Raw genomic sequence first — 22,111 nt, forward strand, 5'->3', positions numbered from 1 at the left:
GTGCGGAGAGAATAGCAAAGCTAACCTAGAACACACTTATCGTGAGGCACCTTTAGTTTCTAAAAATGACCGATGACACGCGGCTGTGTTTGGGTTTGTGTTTGCGTGGTGGATTTTTTTGGCTCACGTGTTTAACAGAGAAAAGTTCTGGGCCGCAGACCTTCCTAGAAAGTCGCCTACACGCAGATTTCAAACAGAGGCCTGTTCATGTAGTAGCCTGCGACCACTGTTGCGTTTGACGAGTTGCCAGATATTTTTGTATTGTGATAACTTATAATGCCGCTGCGGTGTTTGCGAGATCTGAGCACATTCTAATTAGATCGACAAAAAACATTATCACTGCACGATCGGATCCATAGTGCTCCATTATCTCACTCGTTCAGTGTTTGGAGAATAACTCTCCCGCCGCTTTGTCTTTACGGCATTATTCGCCTCTGCTTGAGAAGCTATTAAGCCTCTTAAAACAAGTTTTTTTTTTTGAGGGCTCAGATCCTTTGAGAAGAACTTGGATGCTAACTAGGATCTAGTCTTAACCTCTAAGGGGGAGTCCTTAGAAGACCCCATTATTCAAAGAACGTTTTTTAGAATTTTTGTTCCTAGGAGTAAATCTTTGTAAAAAAGAACTTTTATTTTTACAACAGTCCTGTGTAATTTGCTATTTAGTGATGTTAGCAGCTTTGTGACCGCTTTATGCAAATATGATTTAAAAATGAAATGGCTTTGTGTGGAGCAGAATTGTTCATCTACATCATCACAAAGAGCTTGTGATCTTTCATCCAACATGTGCTGTGCAGTGCGGGAACCAGGTCTACTGGGTGTATGAACTGTTTTTGGTGCCAAACAAGTTTCCCCAATAGGGTTTAAAAAAGCTTTCTAATGTAACTTAACTAACCTAATACATGCAAAGATAGAGGGAATCATTAAAATTAGCAGAGATTGGTCTGCTTAGATTCTTGGCATATTATTGTATAGGATTGTACAGATATTTCTTGCAACATGAAATAAACCCACACTTCACTGACTGAACTACCTACTGTAAGTTCATCAGCAAGCAGACGTTAAAATCCTCGGCATGCTTTAGAGGTATTATTATGCAAGGAATACAAGAAGCATAACAAAATACAAAATCTTGAAACTTTAATTTAAACCCCTTCAATATTAAGACCTCAAAAATAACATCTGTGCTGCTGAGCTCCATCTTACGCTCAACACATTGATATGTTTTTTCATTCCCTGCTACTCCTCATCTTCTAGCCACAGAGAGCTCTATCCGACATTTATATTCATGAGCTGCTACAACTAATGGTAACCCCGTAGTTATCCCTGTACCACTATCGCTCTCTGCGGAATTAATATTAATGCATGTGAGCATTGGGTTCAGTTAAGTTTATGGGTAATCATATTCACTTTATTCCTGGTAGGATTTAAGTCACATTGATTAAAAGCGGCAACAGTAGTGTTCTCCCCAGCTAGGTGTGTTGGGCCTCCGGCTATTTTCAACCCATATATAGTGACAACACCCTTACAAAAAAAATCCGCTTCACTTCGTGGTTCAATGCGCAACACAAAAATACACAGCACAAGGTTAACGCGTTTACGCAGAGAAGAACGAAGGACCACCAAAACACAAGAAGCTCTTTGGGTTGTTTTATTTCTAAGTAGGCCGTTTTACTCATTCGGATAGATCTGTTAACATAAATCAGTCTGACGCTGGGCATTGTCTGCGCACAAAATACTCCAGACTGCTCCCACTTAAAATCACATGCTCATTAATTTTATCATTATCCTGGCCTGACCACGTCTACCCATTCTCATGTGGGTGATAGATGTGGTCACCGCTAAACCACATTCATCTTACCCCAGAGAAGCTATTGAACGTCGAGGCGATGCCAAGCTCCAACGACCCCGCCAAGCTTATTATTAGAAGTGAAACATCCATACTGTGCAAAATTAAATTGTTTCACAATGCAAGAGTGCCGCTCACCTTGTTTGGCTTTGCAAGATCTCCTGTCGGGCTGCAGGATGAATCCTTCTGTGCAGCTGCATCCGTATGACCCGTAGGTGTTCGTGCAGGTTTGGCTGCATGCGCCATACATGGCACATTCATCATGATCTTATAGAAAACGGAAGAGAGTCATTTGTAACAAATTAGGTGTGCTCAAACATGACCCAAATACATAAAGTATACTAAATGTGGCCTCACTGTGGCACCTCAGGCATAATTACTTTTAGAACCGATGAGCCTTTTTTGGAACTGCGGTACCCTATAAACCCCTCCTTCTCTCTTCTTTCTCTCTCTCGCTCTCACGTCTTCCCCTAACACGATCAAATTCAAGAAGCCACGTTGTTACACCCCTTCCTACAGGTACAAGTATGCACCTGTGTGCCATGTTGCTGGTATGATGTATGTGCAGAGTCCAAGGAAGACACCACAACTCTTACTTTGTGGCATGCTCGCTGGCAGTCTGAGACCAGGCCCGTGGCACGTATGCAGGGTGAGACCAGGCCTGTGGCACGTATGTAGGGGGAGACCAAGCCCGTGGCACGTATGTAGGGGGAGACCAGGCCTGTGGATCGTATGTAGGGGGAGACCAGGCCCGTGGCACGTATGTAGGGGGAGACCAGGCCTGTGGCACGTATGTAGGGGGAGACCAGGCCTGTGGCACGTATGTAGGGGGAGACCAGGCCTGTGGATCGTATGTAGGGGGAGACCAGGCCTGTGGCACGTATGTAGGGGGAGACCAGGCCCGTGGCACGTATGTAAGGTGAGACCAGGCCCGTGGCACGTATGTAGGGGGAGACCAGGCCCGTGGCACCTATGTAGGGGGAGACCAGGCCCGTGGCACGTATGTAGGGGGAGACCAGGCCCGTGGCTCGTATGTAGGGGGAGACCTCCCAGGGGGAGGGATAGCGACAGAGAAAATGTGTGCTATATGTAAACTACGAGTGCGTATGCACGTGTGTTGGGGTGTATTGCACTGTACGCGACGCCGTGCCTACAGACGAATGGTTCTCATATACCAAGCACCTCCTGCTTATTCATCTGAGAGAAGTTTGGACGAGGGCGAAAGGAGGCAGGGAAATAAGGGAATGGCTCCGCGGCAAGAGCCCCACCCCCCCCACCAGCGCAGCTGAATCCTACCTCTGCAGCTCGTACCGTCCTCGCCGACCTCAAAGCCATCAGCGCAGAAACAGAAGGTGCCGTTTCTCGTCATGACGCAGCCGTAGCGGCACCGGAGCTCGTGGCAGGCTGACAGGAGCTCTGCAGGAAGGGAAAGGGGGGGGGGGGGGGCGGAAGGAAAGCGAGCGAGGAAGTGAGGATTGGAGAAAAAGGCGTTGAAAGAAACGTGCAATGGAAAATGACTTTTGATTTTCTAAGTCGTAGCCTTTTCAGTCACTATTTCTCCCCCTCCCCCGTCATTTAGCGAAGAAAAATAAACTAAGTTCTGTTCACTCCATACGAATCGGAAACACGGATTTAATTGAACCTGACTGATATGCCACCGCTGAACATTAATTATTGTCAAGTTACGGAGCAAAAGATAAAAGCTTGCATTGACTGTCATCACTCTTTTCTGTGCTGAGACATCATGAAATGCTGCGGCAAAGGAACAAAGCATTTGTAGACAGGGTGTATTTACATTCAACAGTGTAGTGAGGACTGAGCGCCAATCAAAGCCGCAATTAGCATTACTTTCTTAACGACTAAACAGTCTCTGATTTGGAATCCTGTCAGTGGATCAGACCTTTTTTAACACTTACTGAGCTATCGGAAGTTCATTTTTTCATCACAGTGTCTAACTGTCTTCTACGTTTGTCGAGATGAATGGTGTCATTGTATCGTTTGCAGCAGAATGGTATGAATCTCCGCTAGGGCTTTTTTCAGAAGACCAATTTGTCAACTGATGATAATAAAATAAAATGTAGACTGAGGGAAATCTAGTAATGAGAAATGACGACAAGTTATTGAGTAACAAGCCGGAGGCATGGACACACACGTTACACACTTCCTCATTAAATCCCACATAGTGAGCACGGAAGTGTGCTCAAAATAATGGCATTGATATTAAACAGCAGGTTGAGATGGAACTACAGCGGTGAACTTTTTGTGTATTTGTTCTGTTCTTTTTATATTATTATTTCCCTCAGTGGAAGTTTGACTGACAGGAGGTTGAGTGGGAAATAACTGAATTTTCATTTAGGGGCAAACTATTTCTTGAGGTGATAAGAGAGCAAGCAAACACTGAAGTATTAAAATGGTAAATGCCCAGTAGCCTTTGGTCTTCAATGACCACAGAGAGACAGATTTTTTTTTTTTTTTTATACTCACTCGCTCATAGAGATGACATTATTGAAAGGGCTGTACCTCAAAAAACTATGAAGATAATCTGGAAACAAACTCCCTGCTGAGAGGCATGGTATTGCTTTTCTGTGTTTAATAGATATGTTGTTGACATTAATCATTCCGTGACACGGCTTTCCTCGATTTATTCAGACAGTGGAAAAGTGTGACTTTCAGGCACACTTTTCTGTGTTTTCGACATACATAAAATGAGCTATAAATGTGCAAGCATGCACTCAAATGAAGTTTTAACACTTGAGGACAAATAACAACTCTGCACAGGACAAAAAGTGAAATTATGAGTCCAAGTATATGAGCCAACATCACACTGGGATTCATCTTAACTAAGAATGCACCATCATATTTACTGTAGATGAGCTTGGAAGAAATGTTTTTATTTAATTAATGAACATTTTGGGGCTAGGAAGGGCATAAACATATCACGTACTTTACGTTAGCAAGATCATCAGAATGCCAAGACATACTGCACACATTTAGGATTTCTTCATTTTCTCTGTACTTCCAATTAAGGAGAGATGTTTAAATTCCAAGACATAAAATAAGAAAAAATCATTTGTAGACATGCAAATGAAAGCAGCAAGCACATATACACATATACATATTTATGGATAAAAAAATAAACTAACAACTGTAACACCCACGATTTCCTGATCGTATTTCCAGCTCAATTATACAAGAGACCATTAAAATGTTCCCCTCGGTCAGCGCTGTTACAACATGTTCTAGTGTGGCCGGCAGTGACATAATGTGACACTGATAAGGAGATTTAAGTTAACTAAGTTATTGCATGTATCCTGCTTTAATAAGCTCCGTATTGTGCATGTTTGACTAGTCAGTACCAATCAGACTATGCACACTGCATTAGAAACATGCAGCAAACAAGAAACACATAGAAAGTCTGAGTTTGAAGAGCTGAACTATAAAGACAATAATATTTTTCAACCTTGGCCACAGTTTAATTATTATTTTTATATGAAATTCTTTTAAAGTCTTTTCTTTTCTTGACTGTTGAGCTCAAAATGAGAGTGGGCCAGAAATCCTGTTATCAAGGCCAAACTGGAGTCACAGCTAAAAGGTAGTTAAACACATGTATGGAAGCGATTAAGTGCGGGCAAAATGTCATGTGAAGCTCCATAATGAAACGGAAAAACATTGAAGACAATCAGCCGGTACGATGGCGACGGTTCGGGGGGAAAATAGCAGGTTGAAAGTTACACACACCAAATGAGAGCCACATGTCTGCTCTGATGGGTACATAGTGATCTGCCCTGTTTTTTTCCGGAGACATTAGCATTTGAATGGCTGGGTGTAAACACACTTTCTACCCCTCCTTCCCCGTCTGACTGCTGTGCACTTTGAATAAGTCAATCAAAAGACTTCCAACCGTTACAAAGTCGTCACTTCCCATGTGCACCTCAACAAAACCCCATTCATACCCAAATAAAATAATGTGATGAAACACCCAGCACTATGTAAAGCATATAAAAAATAATGCCCGGTGAAATGACGTCAACCGTGGTAGGAACTCAGAATAAAGTTCCTTCCTACGACAGTTGGGTCAAAAACTCAAGCTGCCTCCAACGTCTCTGTTTACTCGCTCTCAAGCTCGTGCGTGGACCCCATGTGACCTGTGCCTTATTATGCGTCACGTGGCACGGCAACTGGCACGCTTCCCCGTCGCGAGGCAGCGTGCAAGACGACTACACCACGGCGGACTGGAGATATTCAAAGGTAATCCTCGTATCTGCTCAAAGACGCCGGATCATCAGCTTTCCCTTTTGGGCAAACAGTGAGAGCATGAGGGATTGCATACCTGCCACTGAGCCTGCTTGATGCTTCTCCTATATCTCTGACTACGCAGTGCTACATCTGACAACAGGAGTCAATGGTGAAGAACATACGGTAGCCTCCACACTATGTTTCACAAATATACTTTGTATGGAAGAAATACACTCAACAGATTTAAATTCCCTGTGATCTGTGGTCTCTTTGTGACACGATCATATGTGGCTTTAAGAAAAAGATGCATGTGCATTCAAAACGGCAAGCCCAGTATAATCAGATGTACTGCATCAGCAGAACAATTCTGGCAATTGAAAAAAACCAATAATTTCATCGGTTCTTCACATCGGTACATAAGAAACGGTTGACAATGTGAAGCCAAGAGGAGGCTTTTTGCGTTATTATATCTTTGGAGTTGTGATTTGATTTACTCGGACCCGTGATGTGGAAATTGCAATATCATTACGTCTCCTGCAGACTGCGATGTCCATTCTCCACAGTCGGTGGAGAGACCAGCGTAGACAGACATCGTTCAATGGTAGCATGTTCAGCAGGGGTATCAAACATGCGGCCCGAGGGGGGCGGCCGGCTCTCCGATGGGCCCAATTACTTGCATTCTGTCAATAAAATGCACAGCTTTTCCTCTTGGTAGACCGGCGCTGTTGTTACTAATACGTTATTATGCAATGACCTGACTAGGCCATCAGTCAGCATCTATTTGATCTGTACGGATCGGTCATTTTACGCATGTGCTTTGTGTTACGAGATGATACAAAATGCGATGTAGGAACGCTCAAATCAAACTGAAATGTAAGGTTTGCTTAAAAAACGGCTTGGGAAGACAGTGCTAACAAGCTCACAGAGCGCTGAGCTGTGCGGGAGCCGCCACACACTAAACAGGTGTTGATGTAACATGACCTTGAGGTACAGTCTATTAAGAATCAGGGTACATTTTATCAGGCTGCTCTAACTCTCTCTGACAGGAGGCTTGTTAGTCTACCTTCAAGGATTTCCACTTTCCCTGCGGAATACCAACTCGACCGTAAAACGGGTCCTTCTAAATGCTGTAAAGCAAATCACCACCAGGACACCAGCCACCCAGCGACGCCCAGTATCACCCCGTGTAGGCAGTAAAGACCCAACGTCACACGCACATGCACAGCAGAATGGATGTGATTTCTTTAGAAATAATACGCACGATAGTCGCAGCATCACCGCGGTTAAACTTTTGGGTATTCGTGTCGTTTGCAGAGCTACAGTGGCACTCTGCTTGTTTCGCGGGGGACATTTCCCTCCGCAGCATCGGGCAAACAAACACAAAATCCCAAATCAAATCAAGAAAACTCAAGTAGATCATTCTCAGCCATCCCACATTCAGCAGCGCAGATGGCGCTGCTGAACGTACGAACGCGGACTGTGGCACTGCAAAGACTAACCAAAGGCTAACAGTCAGATTGCCCCATCTGGCCCAATTACGCCTTCCATTCGGGGACGGGCCGCGGCCTAAGTCTCCGAATAGCGAGAATTCCTCAAAACTCTGGTGCCAGTTGAGGCCTGTAATTAATGTGGGACCAAATTAAGATGCTAACCCGACTCGGAGGTGCGCGCCCGTCGCTGGCTCAAGGACCTTTAATGAGAGGATTTCTCACCCATATATTAGCAGCTTAATCCATTCTGTAGGTCTGTAGCGGTGGTTGGTGTGCCCGAGGTGGCACGGGTGACAAGATTGATTCCGCTAATGCGGAATTGGGTCATAAATTCCCAGCGGTTCGATCATTCAGCGGTTCCCAGAAGTGTGTGAAGGGAAATGTCATTTGTATAAGATGAGCAATTATTTGCGGTGACACAATTTATTGACAAGACTTTAGAAAGTTATCGGAGAAGCTTAAGTGTGTCAGCTTTGATGTGAAATGGAGCTGTCCGGATGGTCTAGGAGGTATAATTCTCCCTCAAAATTGAGAGATACATGCATGTGTTCATGTTGCTTTCAAGAAATGTAATCCCGTAGCTCAAACCGGGGCTCAAATGTGACAGTAAACGTTGTTAATCCCTCAAAGCACAATTCGTGGAGGGATTTTGGAACCCGGTGCACTGGCAGGCATCTGACATGCCCTTAAATATTGGAAGACACACCGCGGGGGTGCGGGTGTCGAAATCTTCCGGCGAACAATGAAATTTTAATTCTAACCACTCCTGAGGAAGAAAATTCGCAGTAATAGGATTTGATGACAGCAGATTGTTTCCTCATATTACGCCCAGTACAGATATGAGAGACAATATCTTGCCAGATTGTGGAACGGCAAAGTAAGATGCATGAATCATTGATTGTCTGTGTCTGCTGGTATTCGTATAGTGTGTACTGGGGCACGGCAGCTCCCTAACCAGTGCTACGCAGATAATAACAAGACCTGGAACCTCAACTCAAGATAAGTTTAATATCCAACACGTTGAGAAAGGATTTGGAAAAGGCGATTGGAATCACACGATGCGACTGTATCGAGAGCAGAAGGAATTAAAACACCATTGAAAATGACATCCGTCTAAAAGGTAAACACAGAGAGGTAACACTTTAAAAATGAACCCCACACCGCAGAGGACAGCTATCACTTTGCCTACTCACTGTAAATGTTTCATCCATTAGAGGGGCTGAGATTAAATAAAAATGCTAATACGTTAGTCCAAGAGGCTGCGTGGCAGCATATTTCCGACCTACTGAGAAACACTAAAAAGATGATTGAGCTGAATTGCCTGTTTTGTTTTTTTTCATAACAAGAGCATCACTTATCAAAGGCTCCTTCGCTCCGGAGAAGAGCGTTTGTTTGAGTTGTCCTACTGGAAAGTTAATCAAGTGAGATAATTGAATGTTGTTCAGAGACGGAGGGTTGGAGGGAAAGTGCATGATTGACATTGTTTAGTTTCCAGAAGCTTTAACCATTATAAAAGAAAGATTGTGTGCAAACTTCTATTGAGGTTTTCCTGCTGTTTTTTTTTCTTTCTTTTTTTTGGTGTCACCATCTTGCAGTCAGAGACGATTAGAAAAAACAATTAAGGTGCGTGTTTGCCGAAGAGGACGAAATGAGGAGACGGCGTTTTCTCGCTGCCACGTAAGTAATGAGATTTTTTTTTTTCCGGTTGTTTTTCAGCCTGTGTGTACTCCGCCCGTGGACAATAATTCAAATCCACAAATAGCTTAAATCAGCGTGTTATCCGCTGAGGGTAAACACAGCGCCTTTGACAAGTTGTGCAGTGATACGGAAACCTTCATTGCATGAAAGTCCACATTACCCTGACGTAGCAAAAAAAAGATCCATGTATTTTGGAAACCAGCGGATTTATAGACGACGTGAAAGCGACGCGCAGGGAGAGGCACCTCGTCGCAAACATTCAGGGGACTATTTTTTGTTGGCACAAGTCTAATCTTACATTCATCCACAATCCATTTACTCTTGAGGAAGCAAATTAGTGGCTTGAATCTAATCAATTTTAGTTAATTTTTCTTTTTATCTCAGAGCTAATATGTATCATGCATTTACATAACATCTGATTCCTCAATGAGGAAACAACGAGCTTTAAATAGTGACTTAACTTTGAATTATTTCAGTGTCAGGATGCACTCACACTAACAAAATAAAGTAAAAGTATCCTATGACAGTGAATCTGTGTTTGACAACACATATTTCAGGAGGGGGCAAAGTTGTCTTGCATCAGTCCACAGTTCAAACATGAATGTATTGCATATTTCCTTTTTCAGGCAAACAAGGAAAAAAGGAAAATAAGGGGAAAAAAACATTCAATGATGTTAAGATGTTTGACTTCTTTGGTTTCTGCATAGTTAAACAATAAGGACCATTACCAATGTAATCAGATTTGAGAGTGCAGTTACTTGTTGATAGTCACACGCTTGACTTAAAAAAATGCACCTGGGTTTCTGTAAAAGTCGACCGTTTTAGCTCACATCAATGAATACACAATAGTGATCCTACTCAAACCTAATTGTGACATTTAAACGTGGCGTCACTTTTGTTTTTGACAGATCCATAGTGGGTGAGTCCAGAAAAAGTGATGGTAAATCATCCCTGGCAATATATTGATGTCAGACTGACAACGCCTAGTGATCATGTTGAATGCTTACGCTCACGCTGATGTGGATGTCAGCTTCACAAACTGACAGGACGAGCTTCAAGTTTCAACACCCTGACTCCCGGATGTCTCAATCAAGAGCTTTTCACGTGATAAGCTTCAACAGATGATTTAATGTGCTTGGAAGTTTACACTGAGATCCTAATAACACACAAAGCACAAAAGCTGTTGGGCAGCCTGCTAGCCGCCTCCCCGAAGGGATCACTGGGCATCATCTACATCGCACATGGGGAAAAAACACCGCTCTGTTGGTTTATTCATATCTAAGCTTTAAACTTCACTATGCTCACAATACCACAACCCGGTCTCACAGCAAAACAACGTGTAACAGCTACGTTGTGGAACGTGGTATTGTCGAGAATACAACGTTTCAGCAACTAGTTCATGTGACTATCAACTTCTCCTCAGCTAAAAAAAAAGAAAATGGCGGCCTATCCATCCATCCATTGTCAAACCGCTTATCCTGCACACAGGGTATCTATTATCTGTGAAAAACACAATATTATAAGGAAGCATCATCATTTGCATGCATTTCGATAGCATTTCTAGCGGGAAGTATGCATTATATTTTCAATAATCTTCTATCAAGAGAACGTAGAAGACCTTCCGTTTATTAGTTTCTAGTGACATAGTTGCAAGGCAATGTAAATGATGAATGGGTAAATAAATGAATGGGCCGAAATAAAACATAGTATTGTCACGATTTTGTGGATAAAGCGTGAGATTACCACGTTCCACAACGTAGCTGTTACACGTTTTGCTGTGAGACTGGGTTGGATAACGACATACTGACGTGGCTGTCGATGAGGCGGTTGTTTTCGAGACGGACTTGACGGACGGACTGATTCTTAATAGAGAAAAACGTGAATTTATAACCCTCGTAGATCCACACACAGATAATTGAAGTTAATTCAGATGACTAATGCAGCGTAAGCGGTGATGCAGCTCTTTCGTCGGCGGTGGGAAGGTGAGCGCTCCTTCAAACACTGAACGGTGGGTTTTTCACAGCACGACTCCGGCTCTGAGCGCTCGGGCCTCAATCCTTTTAGTCCGGAACTCTAACCAAGCATCAATCACACCTATTATTGGCTATTTGTGGTATTCGAATTGCCCATTTTTGATCGTGAGAAGGATTTATGCTGGTTTGCTCCACACCTGCCCGACCTAATCACACCTACTGATTCCGCCATAGATGCCAGGTTCCCATTAGTCAATAGATGAAGATGAATGGAATGCTTCAGGGTCGAGCTCTGTCGGGGATAAAAATACCAGAAAACGTACAAAGGTGTAAACGCCATTGGAGGTGAAAGGCGTTGGGAACTGCGTGTGGCACTTTTTATTGCTGCTCCCCCAATTCTGTGCTATTTGAACAGAACTAGGATCTACAGCAAGTAGTTGGATAAGTATGTTTCAGAAGACGAGGAGGACATTCCGGCAGCGTCAACAGACAAACAAAATCAAAAAGTACAGTATTGCGTTCCTGACAAAAGAAAAAAAACACACAAAAACAACAGCTGAAAAAAACTATTTCGTTAATTATTGGTTGTTGCGGTACAATTAGCATGCAACTCCCTTCTAATTGCATGTTCTCCTTCCACACCGTGTGTGCGGAGAAGGACGCGGCTCGCGAAGGGGCGACACGCTGTATAGCAAGGTCGTGCCTCCAATCTCACATCCGCGCTTAAGCCAATATCCACACTGCCATGAAAACTGAGCCCAGATTATGATGCTTTTTATCAGCGGTTACTGACTCATAAAACTTAATGCTCATGATCTTTTCCGGGCATTCACACAAAAAGACGACTGCATTGGTTTCCCAGGATGATGCAATATGCACACAAGGTGTCGATTACAACAGACTATTGTCAGTGATTAAGGCCAACGCGTAGACTCGTTAACGGGAACGCAGCATATTCATGGGACCCTGAATAGCTGTACGTAATGTGTCGGATGGTACTTTGACTATTCTCAGTTGAATCTGCTGCAGTGTGAACACCATCACCACCACCGTGATATTACGACTGGGAGTGACCAAAGTCAGAAGAAGTAATAGGAGGATGAAATGCAATATGAGGAGCCCAGATATTATACGGTCGCATATTATGCTCGCTTCAAGGTCATACATATCTGGATCTTTGCATACTGAAAGGTTCATAAACACTTTACACACACACACATTTTCTGCATTCCCCCTCTGGGAGATTCAGTGGTAACATGTCGGCGTGTTGCTGTGATTGCAATGTAAATAAAGTAATTATCAGTGTGGTGGTGGAAAATAGAAGACGTGAAACAGCAGTCGACTAATCATTTCTGGCGAAACGACATCTGATAAACCTATAAAAGCCTATTAATGGTGTATTGATTATTGTAGTAGCACGTCCCTGTGTCATCTTCACTGCACACAATTCCCGACCACTTACACTTAACGCTTAGTGAGGATGTCAACAGAACTGAGGGTGGAATGACTGATCCAATAAACGTATCGCACAGTTATTGCTATATCGATGTTGTGAAATGTTGGTCAAAGCTGCAGACCAACACTTGTCTACGCAAATAATGTTTGTCTGAGAGGGAGATTAATGTTTTCTGGGGCTCACTTAGTATTTACAGTTAGTAAAGGATTACATTTACTTACTTCAAATTCACATTTTTAAATATATGTAAGTTGGGTAAACATAATGCAAAAAAGCAAATGTAAACTGCGCAGATTGTTTGTACTACAAACGTGTACCACAAACTCAGCAGGGAGGATCCTGTGAATCACAACGATTGTAATGAAACTGAAAAGGTGTTGACCTCACAATCGCTCTGCGCGCTCCGGAAGCACAGAGAAGAGGTTTAAAAGACTTTACTAATAATTTCTCCTCTGCGCTCTCTCTGCCGGCTTATTCACTTTTATAGCACAGACGAAGGAATTTGTCTTGTTGATTTGGTGCGTAACAATAAACATTGGAAAACTCTAAAGACGCAAGATGGATCACGTTGCATTAGGCTCTGTCTAATTCACGGGAGTAGATCTTTCCCGTCCCGCCGGCCTGTGCAAGACCGTGACCGGGTGCCAACGAATGACAGATAAAACAAGGAAGCAACTGTACAGTTTAACCCTTTGTTTTTACTACAGCAGTCAATATTCACATGCCGTCACTGCTGTAATTGAGCCACGATGATACAGTCTTTAGTCTTTAGCCTCAGCTGTTTCAAATAAGAAGAATACTAATGAGTTCTGCCACCGTTTCTATCCCGACAACAATAACTGCTGCTTTTTTTAGTTGCAGAGTTGAAATGTTGACTGTGTAAAGGTCAAAACAAACGTTTAAATACCATGTACATTTAAAAGATATCTCTTTTTACGATCACTTTCTGGGACTGACCTTAAAAGATAACAAATGAAGTCTGACGTTGTGTTTATTAAAGTCTGACATTTGTCTCCCCCTTTGCAAGCAGTAGAGCCTTCAGAGATCCCGCCGCACAGCCACAAGCATGTGATTAAGAATGAGCAAGTTTCCTGAAGGTGAACGAAAAGAGTTTGCTGGTTTTCCATCTGGGCACCTTCATATCAAGGCCTCCCGGGATGTTCAGCATGTATATTCATAAGAAGTGGGCAGGAACGGGAGCGGGGGGGAAAGTTTTGTGAGAGACCCAGCTGGTCGCCTAAAACTTCTCTTGAAAATTGACCTCAATTTCTCCTGCTTGCCGACGAGTGCGGTCTGCCCATGTGGGAGTGAGCGTACGACACGCGCCGTGTCCCTGAGTGAAGGAGCAGAAGGTTGGGAGCCACACAGTGTTTGTCTGTGACACGACATTTAAAAAAGGTGTGTGAGAAAGACCACTTATTCATATTTTCTGCAAAACACAATCAATTTTGCCTCATGTCAAAGAGGTGTACTGAGTATTTGCATTATGATGTAGACTAGTAGAACTTGGGTCAAATTTTCGTTCACTAAACACATTTATAACCCAGCGGTGGCATACCTATTTCACGATGAGGGATAGTGTGAAACTACACTATTATGCTGACATGAAATGTGCATGTGTGCGATTCACAAGGTTACGGCTGTGTGGAACTCCGCAGCATCGCAAAGGGACGACCCTGCAAGATTAGACAAGATACGGTCGATAAATCTGTGAAAAGCAAGGTATGTTTCGGGTGTACACAAGGCTGTAGTGTAACCAATAGTGTACGCAAGAAGGGTATTGCCTGGTTGTATTATACGTATAAAGAAAACATACATTTAAAAAAGAACTTTCTGCAATTAACTCTAGTAGCTTGTCTATTTCAAGAAGTAAATAACACAGTATTAAAAGGTTTTTTAGCTGGGAGATTATGAGATACATCTCTTATTAAAGGAAATGCATATTTCATTTGTATTGTTATTATTTGTACATATTGCAATTCACAAAATCCAGAACATTGGATTCCCGAGGCTTAAAATATCTAAATATGAATGGCATGTAAGTCAACAAGAAAATACAAGAAAGATATGGATGTGTGCAAATGGAAGGTTTAGCATTTGTACTCTTTCTTTCCCGTTGAGTTGCAAGTTGCACTGAATTACAGTTGGGAGGTTTAGTGAATTATTTGTGCTGTCGCTTTGTCTCCAAAGAGAAAACACTCACAGGAACAGAATTCCATTAAAACATCGTTGTTTGACCTTCTCCATTCACATTGTACTTTCTATAAAAGCTGTGGGTCCCGCAGTGACGCCTCCAACGAGATAAAGAAAGACGGCGCTCTGTGCTATCGTTTTAAAATGGTGGGATAGAACTATATTAGAGTAGTGTCTAATTGGGTACCATTTGGTGGATCTGTAATAGAGAGTCATTTGCAAGCAGAGTAAATGTATTATCACCCCGGTTTAAAAGGACTTCTTCCCACAAACGTACACACGAGTTGAATGAGGTGGCCGACGTAGCCGCCGATAGCGTAGATCTCCATCGCCTTGTCCTTCCTGGCTCGGTGGGTGAATTGACATTGTGATGACACACCTTTGCAGCGTGGCACCTGGCAACCAGAGACATCCGGAGCCAATAAAAACCGCCCGCGCCTTCTCCCTTGGACTGAATTAAGCAATTCGTGTAGGCGTTAAGATATGGGACGACGTCGTGGGACTTCTCAATTCTTTGAATCAGAGTCAATATCGTCGCAGAAAGCTCTCACGCAGAGACGTACGGGGCAAAAAAAAAGGTTGTGGTCTCTGCCAGGTGGGGGGGGGGGGGGGGGCTTCTGTTGTTGTGCGATCGTTAAGCCGACGCAGCCTCATCAGAGAGGCCAGGCGTCCGTAGCAGCTCGGTATGACCGCTATGAACGGGAGCAACGGCCAAACCTGGTGTACAACACAACGCCGTGCTACCGTCGCTCGCGGGAAGGATGGCGACAATTATCCTTGGCAAGCGAAAGTTAGAAAGTGCCACCATTTCATGCCTCAGCAGGTCATTGACCATCATGCATGGAGCGTTGAATCTGTTGCAATTGATAGACGGGTTAAGCGGTGCATGTCTAAGTGGATGAGAAAAGAATCCCTTAATTCCTTAATCAAAGAGAAAAAAAAAACTTTACTTGATTTAGGTTTAGAATAAATTCCTCTATTAAACAAATAAAGTAAAGCGTTTTCCACAGATACATTTTACAAATGTAATACAGATTCGATGAGTTAAATAAATTACACAATCTTAACCCAAATGAAATGAGCGAGATGTGGTTAATTAACATGATAATGGGAAAGAGTATTAACTTATTCATTCTAAACCCAAAGGCAAAATGGAAGGTTGTGGAAGCATCGTTAAGGCTTACCGCGACAGTGAACTCCTTCGTCGTAGCCATCCTCACAGTCTCTCGCCCCGTTGCAGAGTTTATTGAAATGAATACATTTTTTGGTGCCGACGCACTGTATGTGATTGAGGGGGCATCGGATCACAACCTCCTGCGCACCTAAAAAAGACAAACAAGAAATTGTAAAAAAAAAATATATATATATATATATATATATATATATATATATATCTCCTTTTGTTTCAACATGAATCATTAATGAGCGCTAACGGTTTTATGCAAAGCCAAACGTGCATTAACAAAGTTTATTTTGCAGCATATGGAGAAGCAGTTACAGGAGGCGACCATATGTGGAAAAACATTTGCATATTTCATTGTCATTATCGTTTGAGAAGGCAGTCGAGAAAAAGGCTGGAGGAAATTTGTTCGCCAGCAAAAAAAATACAATGTGCTGATACTTCAAGACGCCTCTTAAGGAAGCAGGCAAACCCATGCCTATGCAAATGGATTTATATTCTACACGCCATTGTACTTTACACACAACAGATGTTTGCAGCAGCTGTGTGAGGATTCATGGGGCACGTAGGTGACCCTCGTTCGCGTGGCGGCCCACGCAGCTCCTGTGAGCACATGAAACGCGGCTGACCGGCGCGCAGTCGCCGTAGACGTGTCGCGGCTCCAGCGTAAGTACATTGACATCAATTACCAACGTGACGCTGCAGCCACTTAATGAAAAGATTTATGCCCCATGTGATGGGAGTTCGTCCCGATCCCCAGAGACCCCCCACCCCACCCATCCCCACCCCTTCGGAAACACACATCCAGGAGTACTGTGACCATCCTGTCCGGGCAGTTACTTATTCACAGCATCCGCTTCCACTCTGTAAGGCGAGAGATGCTGCAATTAATGTCGACGTTACAAAGAGGGCCGTCATCCCATCGGGATTTATAGAAGGGATACGCAGAAGTAGTTGTGAGTGCATATCGACACACTAATGACTCATATTAGTTTCCCCTCCAAAGCATTTTTATTACTTTGAGAGAGGCTTCGTCTTTATTGACTTCTTCTTGGCCATCTCTTGGAGAGCCGGTGATTCACACTATTTCAATGCCATATTTAGGGACGTCAAATACCAGTGACCTTGTCTGAGGGCTCATATTTCATGTATGAGCAGCCTCATCCGCTGTAATCTACAATGTCTTTGAAGCACTTCTTTCAGTTGATAATTGCTCCTTTTGGCCATTTTGTACAAAACAAATGTAGTTTCAAATAGTACAGTTTCTAAGTAAAGGAAAAGTGTTTATGCATATCAAACACACATCAAATGTGTGTGGTTTTGTGTTTAAAATAACATTAACAACGAACAACAGTGTTATCTAATGTGAATACTCATTACTTGTCTTTGGAAGAAAAACAACATTGTAGCAACAACAAGATTCATTTTTTGCCATTAATCAAGATTGATTAATTTTAAAATGTGCGATTAATTAGTTAATTTTTTTGATCGATTGACACCCCTGATATATATATAGAGATAGATAGATAGATAGATAGATACATAGATAGATAGATAGACAGGCAGAGAGATGGCTGGATAGATATAGACAGATTTTAATGTAACTACCTAAAATAGAAAAAGTAGCTTTAAGTAGGGTTAACTTCCTTTCTATGTTATTGTAACTATTTTCTGAAAGAAAATGTAAGAAAAACACGTTGTCAGCAGCCGTGAAAATGTGTGCGACGTATTCATTAACACACAGGACTTGTTTGGTGTTGATTTTATGATACTAAAAAGTGAAAAAAGAAACTGCTGTCACAACTCATGTCCCACATCTGACATCATTTGAATCAAGTGACATACATGGGAGGTAGCTGTTTAACCACATACATTACAAAACGCACTCTTACGCACTGCACTAAAAGAAAAACACGTGGTGTTACAGCCCCAGAATAGTCAACGTGCATCTTGCAAATGTGCTATTTAACACGAAGCTGTAAGGGTCCCTGACAAAGTACCAGCGTTGTCAGCCTCTCCCCTCGCTATCTCGCCCCATGAGCGCTAATCTAATGTGATAAGGGGAGGGATGTTGCATGAATATTCAGTGGCTCTGGTCTGTCATGCAGGGGTACACAGATGGTCTCCCAACAGCTGAGGTGTTCCGAATCCCTTCCCAGGCTACCGTGACACGTTGGATGAGTTGTGCAAACGGGACCGTGCACCACGCCATCCTCCGACGGCTACAGCGGCTGCAGCTTCTCTCCTCTTAGATTACCACGTTTACAGTCTAAACATCCGGCGTGCAAACCCACAGGAGGATTTCGCTTTTGACGTTTGCTGATTGGACCGGCAGAGATAGAGATGACCAAACATCATCGTCCGAATAGCACAACGCCTGGCCGCGGTGGAGGCAAGCGCAGGCCCGTGTATCGCTCAGCGTCATCGCCCTCGCGTGCTCCCAGCGGGGAGGAGAGCTGGGATGAGAACCCGCTGTGGCGGGAGCTGAACCCGCTAACTGAAAACCCTTCACAACGGACCTCAATCCCAAATAATCGCAGGTGATAATTGCAGGCGAGTGCGTCTGGCTCTTATGTTGTCCGGGCGGGCTTCACGACCACCTTACCCGTTATGTTCAACACGAGGCGATCTGCAGCCGCAGGATGGAACTTCTTCGTCATTTCTGCAGTTGCACAGTTGCACTAATCTTTTTTTTCGTAGTTGCGTAGTTCGCTCCCTGTGAAGGCCGATGGGGCTGAAGGTCTACCGTGGATGTGTAGAGGTTTCAGATAACATGCTGCCCAATGCACAGTTTAATTAAGAGGAAGCATGACGGCTAAGCAAGTTAATCATGAGTCACGATATCACAGGTAAACTAATGTACTGAGTTGAGGAATCTGTGCCATCTGCGAATCTGTGGCATGTCAGCTGTGTTTGCTTTACATGAGAGTATGACTGTGCAAAGGTAAAAAACAAAGAGCAAGACATTTTTATATATAGATAGATATGATAAAATATATATACTTTAGGTCCCTGTTTAGGCAATTTGCAATTCACAAATAAAGTATGTATTTTTTTTAAATAATGAATAAAAGTAAAATGTGTATATATATATTTTTTATTTCCAATAACTCACAGCTCCAGTACTGGTTTGATAAGCACATCATGTTCAGAGATGAAATGGGAAAGCAAGCTTTAATTTATATTTAATACCAATATCTAGGTATGTCAAGTTCTTCATCAATATGTATTACCACATTATTACATTTCCATCTCTGAATACCACACATATATTAGAGGCACTGTGACTAGCACACATATTTCTGTAATTGTTACGATTATGTGTTTCGTAACTAAAACATCGCTTTGAGCAAAGAATTCGAAGAAATCATTTAGATTTTAGATTGTCGGATGTAATTAGATAATAATTCTGCTATATATCTACTCTTAGGATTTAATGAGGAGGAATCAGCTGGACAAATGTAATACCTCTATTAATCATGTCTCTCTCTAAAGAGAGACTTTTAGAGTGGAATTTCAGCAGCTTTGCTTATTATGATAATCATGTTAATCTACACCATTGCCAGTTTGTGCAGAATAATGACTTTCTAAAAGAAACTTTAAGAGGAAACGGGATGTATCCTATAATAAATAACATTCATTTCATTTATGGTTTAAATTAATAATCAAAGTTGCACCCTGATGGCACCGGTAACGGTAAAAAAAGAACAAAGATAATCGCATATTTCAGCAATAATTTACGAATCTTTACTAGATATTATATGTATTTGTGCAATACATGAAGCAAAAATATATATTTTTCTTTATATTAAAAGACACCTGGTTGGTGAGGACAGCCAGTCAGCATCAATGCAGACTTGCTTTTGGAGGGTTGTGGGATGGAACTTGATATGTTGCAGCCTCCAGGCGGCTGTACGAACAAACCGGGTGAAAGATGTGGTGGGACAGGGTGTGTGTCTGTGCGGCTTCCAACAAGCTCATCACTCTACCGCTTATCAACCTTTGTCCTTCTGTTGTTGCAACCAAAAGGGGCAGTTTGTCGTTCTTGGGAGCAATCAGTTACTTCTTCTTGCGGTTGAGGTTTACTTGTGACTCCTCTCCCAGCGAGTCTGCCTTGTCACCCTGACCTCCACTCTCATTAGCCTGCGTGGCGGCGGCTACGCTCGACCGCTCACCATCCTCATCACATTTGGTTGCTATGCTGAATCTGTTATCTACTCTCAGCCTCGGTCGGCTTTTGTCTCCTCCACTTACTGATTGTAACTGGAAGGTACAAAAGAGTCTTGTTTATTTCTTCAGCTTTCACACCAGTTTAGACATTTTTACACAGTGAACACCTCCAATAATTAGCGGGTTGACGCATCAAGAACTCAGTGAACAGTGAACTCTTCCTGTGTCTGTCTGTGGCGAAGTCTTTGTTGTTTTCAGGATTAAAGCTCGAGGGTGTTGAGGTTATAAAATGTCTGCAACCATGTGGCTTAATTTGAATAACTAATGCTAAATTCAGAAGTTTCCTGCTACAGCAGTGCCGTCGAACCATCTTCTGGTATCTGAGCATTATTTGAGTACCCGGCTGTTTGCACCTGACACCGTTCCTATCTCAAAGGCAAACCGTCCTTTGGCAAATTCCAGATATGTGGCGCTGCACTACTTATCTTGCTGCTGTCATGAACAGAGAGCATCCGTGGAAATATGTGGAGTTGAGTTCTACAGCGAAAAAAGTCATCCACGTTTTCAACGATTGCAAACTAAAACTCTATCCAGTTTGTAAAGCTAAATGTACTGTATGGCACTGTATGTGCATTCCATATTAAAGACAGCATTTAAGGTTACTTACCGATACTGAAGACACCATATAAAAACATAATATTCACGGATTCCCCTCACATGAAACATCACATCATTCAAAGCCGATCGTCCACTTTAGGAATGCGAATGAATAGCATGTGATGCATGTCATACACGCTGTTTGCAGTAAGTGAGAGCTAAACTGAGAAACACACTAGCCACGGAGCCCGAGCAACCCCTAATTTCTTGTGTGCAGTAGCTTATTATTTCCTGTAAATTATGCAGTGTATTCAATCAAGTCTATCTGAAAGAGAGGAGGAATCTGGCAACTACTCAGCGGAATGATGCCGAGCTGTTGGCATCCATGACATCCCGGCTGTACTGTTGTAATAAAGAATCAATATATCAGTCCACAGAGACAAATTACAATGTCTGGGACAATGTGGTGAAGCGCTACTTCACAAACAAGAACCCAAAACGCAGGCAAAAAGAACAACGTATCAGTATTTGGAAAACAACTACATAATTACTCAATAGAGATACTTTTGTGACCAACCATTATGCAAATGTTCAAATCTAATTGTTCTGGGGCCAGCTTCATATGAATAATACATAGAATACACTGTAGTCAGAGAAGCTAAAACCAATATTCACAGAGAAGAATGATCTCATTACGAGGATAATTTACGGTGTTGTGTTCAATGTTGGCAATCTTTTATCAAACACACAATTAAATAGAGAGTTGTCATGAAGTCATCGAAATGAAAGTAGCCGGTAAAACATAATATTGACACATTATTGCACACTACTTCCCATTCACCTCAAAGGTTAACTTGTCTTTTAGCTTCGCTCGCTAACACCTCCTGCAGGAAGTAGTTGGCTCTTTAAACCGGTAAAAACGCCACTCTATTCAATCTCTCTGCTGTCGGGGGGTTTAGACGAAGCGTGCGGCAGGGGCAGGGGGGGGGCGCTGACACTTATATACGGATATTTTCGTGCCCAAACAAAAGGCTTGGACCAGTCAAAATAAGACCAGACCAAATCTTAACCAATACACTGAAAACAGTACTTTCTGTTCAACAAGAGTTAATGCACATTTTTAAGACAGTATTGTTCCTATGATCTATTATTATGAATACCAAGGTTTTTTTTTGTTATCATAAACGTCACCATTTCCAGACATTGTCAGCCATCTTTTGGGCTTGGGGGCATCTTTAATGAGGACCGCGGTTAGAGTGAACTACAAGCAAG

The 22,111-nt window shown here is 42.6% G+C and overlaps 1 protein-coding gene across 1 annotated transcript in view; it reads right to left on the minus strand.

The window, feature by feature from the left end:
* The window catches only part of lrp1bb (low density lipoprotein receptor-related protein 1Bb), a 138,415-nt gene that overhangs the window by 109,510 nt on the left and 6,794 nt on the right, over nucleotides 1–22,111 (minus strand). Inside the window, exons 2-4 of the mRNA XM_078091226.1 lie at nucleotides 16,077–16,214; nucleotides 3,143–3,262; nucleotides 1,985–2,113 (exon numbers count right to left, since the gene is read on the minus strand). Coding sequence (XP_077947352.1) covers nucleotides 1,985–2,113; nucleotides 3,143–3,215 — 202 coding nt within the window. The 5' untranslated portion in view covers nucleotides 3,216–3,262; nucleotides 16,077–16,214. The remainder of the gene's footprint in view (nucleotides 1–1,984; nucleotides 2,114–3,142; nucleotides 3,263–16,076; nucleotides 16,215–22,111) is intronic.

The sequence above is a fragment of the Gasterosteus aculeatus genome, chromosome 16 (assembly GCF_964276395.1).
Source record: "Gasterosteus aculeatus chromosome 16, fGasAcu3.hap1.1, whole genome shotgun sequence".
Classification (NCBI taxonomy): domain Eukaryota; kingdom Metazoa; phylum Chordata; class Actinopteri; order Perciformes; family Gasterosteidae; genus Gasterosteus; species Gasterosteus aculeatus.